Here is a 6,610-nt window from a genome sequence, read left to right on the forward strand (position 1 = left end):
TTGCACATTTCCAGCCTGACCTCCCACTTCTGGTGTAGGTTTTGTATGTACTGCCCAATCTCGAACTGATTATGGACTTTACAGAAGAAAGCGCACTAATGACAATAGAAGTTGTGTCACACTTCTATTGGTGGAGGGTTGCTGCATGATCATTTACATGATAGCATGCAGATGTCTCACGTGAATATATATGAGAGTAGGTGGGAGTACCAAGGCTATTGGCAAGCAAAAATTTACACATTTAGTGGTCAGTATAAATTGAGAAAAGCTATTTGTGAGAGAAGGTAAGTATCTAACAGAAAATTTATTTTCTGTTTAGGAAAATGTTAACATAAAACAATAACTTTGTTTGCCAGACAAACTTAATTTTGTGATTTTATAAGCTAAACTAGCAGATCCCAAGAATTCTGCCCAGTTTCTTTCTTATAACCAATTGAAACAAAACTCACAGTTGCAGCATTTAAGACCCTATATCCTACCAATAAATCAGCCTGGCCTGGACTTTACAAAACAATTGGCAATGCTAAGAAGCTTTAGGGTACAATTTATAATAATCAGTCAAAACTGAGGCTTGTGAAATTTATGTACCTGGTAGTTTCGTTACTTGAAGCATTTCTCCAGAAAGCAGATTTTCAAATTTGGTCTGATCTTTTTTTTTTTCTCAGAACATTTCTGATGATAATAAGATATGAGGATCCACTGGATGATTGAATTTAATATCTTGAACAGTTTTATTGTAGAAATACTTTTTAAGTCATTAAAACTGTGGTATTTATGCCCATAGGAGCAGGCCATCTTAAGGCCTAATGATATATTACTGCATTTTATCCATGTACATTTTGTTATTGTTTATTTTTGCTCTATGATCAGTAAAAACTGTTTATTAGGTAAAGTTTCAGACCATCACCTGTCTGCAGATGTGACAGAAGATTGTTGGTAGTTTAAGAGACCCAAAAATGTTTTTTTTTTAGTTACACAGTAGTTGTGACAAGTTTTAAACAAAAATATACAGGCCAGGGAATTCAGCACAATATTAGGATAATTTTAAAATTACAACCTAACCCTGTTATCATTTTTTAAAGCACAAAACTACACAATGAGCTGTCTGTGCACTGCCACCATGGATATCAAAACCTGGTTTGTAACATTATAAGCATTAAGACTTACTGCTGAGCCACTGGTGGACAAATTGTGTTACATCAATATTGTCTATTACAGTGGTTCTCAACCTTTTCTTTATATTGAGGTCCATTGCCCAAAACCTACATCATGCACCCACTAGAAACTTAAAAAAAAATTAAAGAATATACCTAACAGCAGAAAAAAAAGCATCTAAAATAATCTGTTTTATTGAAATAGTTACATATTCAATGCATTTATTTATTATGCTACTTTGCACCCCTGTGAGGAAATCTGAAGGATCTAGAGGCTGGAAAACACTGGTCTAGTGGTACAGTTTACTCAGTGAAGAAAATAAATAATTATGTGAACTTTACACATTTAATCTGTTAAATTTATCGAAGGAGAATTGTTCATTCAATCCCTTCTGGTGAAGAGTCCTTAATTCCAAAACATACATACCTCTCCTCCCATTTATAGCTATTAAGCGACCTCCAGGCTCCCCAATGCACATTACCCTCCAGATTCTACTAGTGGAGCTAGGGAGTCACTGGAGTGGTGAACAGAGGCTTTTCCTCCAGAGTGTTAGAGTGAATTCCTCCAGTCTTGGAGAAGAGAGCAAAGTTGGGGGTCCCTGGATGTCCTCCCCATAATTCTGGGGGCAAGTGGATAGCTCCTTGCCCATTTAGTTTGGGAGTGAGGATGAATGTTCATAATTCCAAATCAGATGTGTTCTATTACTTTGGTTGAGTAAGGCATACACAACCCCATCATTTCAAGGCTGGGGTATTGCCTTTTTGGCTTCTTCAGGTGGAGCAGAAGGTTTGTCCGCTGCAGTGTTGTTTACTTTCTCATCATGATTCTGGTGGTTTTGAACACACCACTCTATGGCTACAGGTTGTGATTCAATCAAAATTATATCTATATATAACGTTGCGATCCTATTGCCCTACCCACCAGCATTGGATATAGGAACCAAGACCCCCTTAATTCCAACACAGAATAGTGAAACCTTGACTATCTGGTTGGGGCTGGCCTATAGTGATGATTACTCATGTATAATTCCACCCTAGATACTGGAACTAAGTTCAGAGGTGAAGAGCGTACCTAATCTGGATGTTGTGCATTTCCCCCACTCGAATACCACTCATATCTTGGTACACCCATGATCTATGCAGACGTTTTTTATATGGATAATGCCCTCACTGGCCCCTCCACCTTCTCAACGTAGGATTCTAGCTATAAGTGGGAGCAGATATATGTGTGTTTTGGAAGTTCACATTTTTCTAAATTGAAAATGTGTTTCCAATCATACTTACCTTCCTTCACTCTCTTCCGCCCTTCCTCCTCCCTTAGAGCCAGTGTTAGAGACTGGGGTAGTATCAGTCTCGAAAAAGTGATAAAAGTATCTGATCGAGGTGCTTGTATACAGCACCAGATAGAGGGAACATTGACATATGTGCATGGAGAGTATCACAAGACATATTTTGCCAAGGGCAATTAAGTGGGTTATAAAAGACTGGAGTAAGCTAGAAAAAATCAGACCAATGCTTAGATAGCCAAAGATGAAACCCTGGTGGTCTAGTAATAGGTTTAAGTGTGAGAAGAGGTAAGTATGATTGGAAATATATTTTCAATTCAGGAAAATGTTAACTTTATGAACTAATCAATTTTTAAGATGTTTTATGTTAATGACACTAAATATCGCATACTTAATTTCCAATGTACAGAAGTTATTATGACCATGTTGTGAATCACTGAAATAGTATCAACATGAATGGTCTTTGCTTTATTTTCTTATGTGACTCACATTTTCACAGAAGCAGTGACTTGTTTCTACAATTCACAGCTGTCAACATTATTAAATATTACACAGTATATAAGATAATGAGATGTGTAAGTAAAACTGGCTAATTCATGAACTGGGGACTCTCCATTTGATTGGACTGTGTGATATTGCATCTCCTTCTTGTAAATTGAATACATTATGGTATTTACTCTGGTATATTAATAGTTATCTGTTTTCCTTTATTGTTTATATATATATAATTTCTTTTTTTATAATAAATTTCATCACTTTTAAGTAATGTGGCAATTCATTTTTAATATTCTACTTCATGTTGTATCTATTCTTGTACTAAGTTCTTTACTCTGTATAAAACTCATGATGCAACTTGCTAATTATGTATTTTCACCTTTTCAAATTCCCAGCAATCTGCTGTTTGTTATGTATTCATTGTACTTACCTGTATGTTAGTATTGAGGTACCATATGGTTATTATTTTAGTTATTTTACTGTGCATATATAGTTTCCATGTTGACATTACTAAACTTGTGACCACATATGTTAATAATAATATTATACTTATAACTCATGATTCTGTTATTCAGTCAGTCAACAAAATATTTTTAATGACAAATGCAAATAGCCCATCAAAAAAAAGATTAAATTCATAATAGCATCATGAGACAAGTCAAATGTAGTTATTTTTCACTACATAATACTGAAACATTGCTATCAGTATGCATGTTTATGACCTATTTACTAATATTTGAAACAAAAGAAAACAACTACTGTAATACTTAATCATCAGGATGATATTGCTGATCTATACAGGGGAGAATCCTTCACATATAAGACACCATCCATTCCTGAGAAACCACTGTCCGTGAAAAATAAATGTACTTCAATGTCAACAACACCAGGAGTTTGTACAGGGTTGGAAGATGCTACAAGAGGTAAAGCTCTCTCTTTTTTCTTATATGTTATTCCGAATTTATTGTGCTTATTTTAACTCATTTGGATTTAGAGATATAGCTCAGCTCACCTAAGTATTGGTACATTAAATATTTTCAACATAAGTATTTTAGGGTGTCATTTATGTCAATTCATTTGAAGCTAGACATAAAATGTTTTTTTTTAAATAGTTGTGGATAGTTATTTCATCTCAACTGGCATTTAGTTTATTGTTTTATCTCTAACATGTAGTTTCTATAGAGAGGGTATTTCAATTCTGAATTAAAGATATTGTTTGATGTTTTATTGTGAACACATAATATCCTTGGAATGTTTACTTCAGCAACTTAGTTGAAATTACACATATGGTGTAGAATTATGTGCTCTGGTGGGGTCAAAGTATGCACACCTCGATGTTGTACAAAGTACTATTCAACATGGTATTACGAATTTGATGTCAGAGTTATCAACTTTTCATGTTACCCTACATTATCGATTTTCAATTAGTTCATATAAGAGTATAGAAAACAAAAAATACCAGGTAATGTTTCAGGCTACCAACTTTCTTCAGACCTAAATACAGACTGTTATAGATTTGAAAGAGACACCATGAATTATATACGAAGAACATCACTTGGTTTGAACAATGCTATATAGGTCAGTTTATAGCTCTAGGAGGAATATATAACAGACTAAAAATTTCAAGACACCTTAAACTGTTGGAGGTGTGCTACATGCTGCACAGTAAAATCCTAATGACAGGGATACTGAAAAAATTTTAGATATGCATTTATGAGGTTGTAGATGTTCAGCAAATATAATGGGCAAAAGTATTTTTATTCTTCACAGGTAAATCACTTACAAAAAGTATCTTGCCCTCTATAGTTGCTTACATGTGCATTTGTATTATATGATAAAGGTGTATTTGTGTATAAGAGATACAAACTCAGAAATGTTTCACAAATTCTGAAAAAACATTTTCATCTCCTACAGCTTATCCATTCATCTTAAACAGATATTTCCTGAAGTTCCTGTTGTCTCCTTCCGAAAAAGTAGAACTCTAAAAAATATCCTTGTTCACACAAAAGTGAATTACATCCCACCCAAAAGTGGTTGCCGTCCATGCATTAAAGCCCATTGTCAAACCTGCAAGTTCATAAAGACCACTGACTCATTTTCTGGCAAGCACAATTAAAGAAACTTTAAATAATCCAAAGAAATCACTTGTGAAACAAAAAACACCATTTACCTTATTCAGTGTGAAAAATGGAATCACAAATATGTATGACATATACAAACAACTCATAGAGAACGTTTCAACAACCATAAATCTTCTATTAACACCGAAAAAGATCTCCATGTTGCTCAACACTTTAACCAACCCAGTCATTCCACTAACGATATTACTCTCATCAGCATTGAAACAGGATTCAAAACTAAAGCAGATAGAGAAATAAAAGAAGCTTATTTGATTGATAATCTACACACTGTTGAACCTTTCGGAATTAATCTAGATCCTGGAATCAGTAATTTCTGTTCATTGGTTTCATCTGTCAGAAAAATAATTTTTATTCTTTGCTTATTTTTTTCATGTAATGTGAACTCTGAATTTCCTAACACTTGCTATTTATTTAAGATAGTTTTTCATACCTGTTTTTAAAAATTCATAAGCATAACATATCTGTTTTCAATCATTCTTCAGGTGTCATCTTTATTTTACTTAACTCTTTTGACACGGGCTTGGTCACTGGGACCAAGTCATGTGACCTTCTGTACTCATTTAAAGTTGACATAAATTTAATACATATAACTCTCTATATATTGGGTATATCTTCACGAAATTTGGCAGTCTTTCACAAACAAAAAGTCATATTTCTTAGTTTTGTCCATGAATATATTGAGTGTTTGTTTTGAATAGTCTGTGTAATTTTCATGTTAAAATTAAAAATACTTTTTGCTATTTCAAAAATCTCAGATTTCTTTTGTGTAATCCCTAAAACCTCCTAAATGCATTTCAAACGTTTTTTTTTCCACTAAATCCTTATAGTTTATATGTTATTTTCTCTACCCTAATCTCAAAATGGGATTGGTCAATTCAACTGACCTCATAACCACCCAAAAACAATCAAAATAAACCTAAATTAACCTTCTTTTCTTTCTAGTATAACTTCAAATTGTAAGATGAAACTACATTCGTTTATCCAAGTAGCTCTAAGTTCGTAACATTATACATCTATTTATAATTACATTTTATTGCCCCTGTGTCTAACTGCAATCTGCATCATTATAAGTTGTAAATCACTCGGGGAACATGCAGCTCACGTTACACTATCAAATTACATCACCCACGAGCTGTTCGCATGCGTGCTATGTGAACAATTTTAATTATATTATTATTATTACTTATTTTACCTATTCTAGTCTTAAATAATTTAAAAAGATCCGGACTTTTAATTTTAGTTACTTTTATAATAATAAATAAAGAATAAATATGAAAACAAGAAATAAAGTACTTACCCAATCTAAGCCTAATTTTTTATAGTAAAACACTTAACAATTTTTATTTAATTAAATAATGCACCAAAGAATATAGATTAATAACATGCAAAAAGCAGATAAATTCACTTACCTCTCAAAAGTTTCCTGGCTTTCTAACTATGCGACAAGAGCCATTACAAATTCATCCGAGCTAGTTGTTAACTTTCCCGTGGGAATGATGTTGCTACTCTGAGTGAAGCTGATGATTATCTGTTC

General features: G+C 33.3%; 1 protein-coding gene across 2 annotated transcripts in view; it reads left to right on the top strand.

The window, feature by feature from the left end:
- Positions 1 to 6,610, top strand: part of LOC106460458 (mucin-4-like) — a 174,739-nt gene that overhangs the window by 150,067 nt on the left and 18,062 nt on the right. For both annotated transcript variants that reach the window (XM_022387178.1, XM_022387177.1), the window contains one exon: positions 3,737 to 3,858. In XM_022387178.1, the coding sequence (XP_022242886.1) occupies positions 3,737 to 3,858 (122 nt within the window). The remainder of the gene's footprint in view (positions 1 to 3,736; positions 3,859 to 6,610) is intronic.

This window comes from Limulus polyphemus, unplaced genomic scaffold (genome assembly GCF_000517525.1).
Source record: "Limulus polyphemus unplaced genomic scaffold, Limulus_polyphemus-2.1.2 Scaffold774, whole genome shotgun sequence".
Lineage (NCBI taxonomy): Eukaryota > Metazoa > Arthropoda > Merostomata > Xiphosura > Limulidae > Limulus > Limulus polyphemus.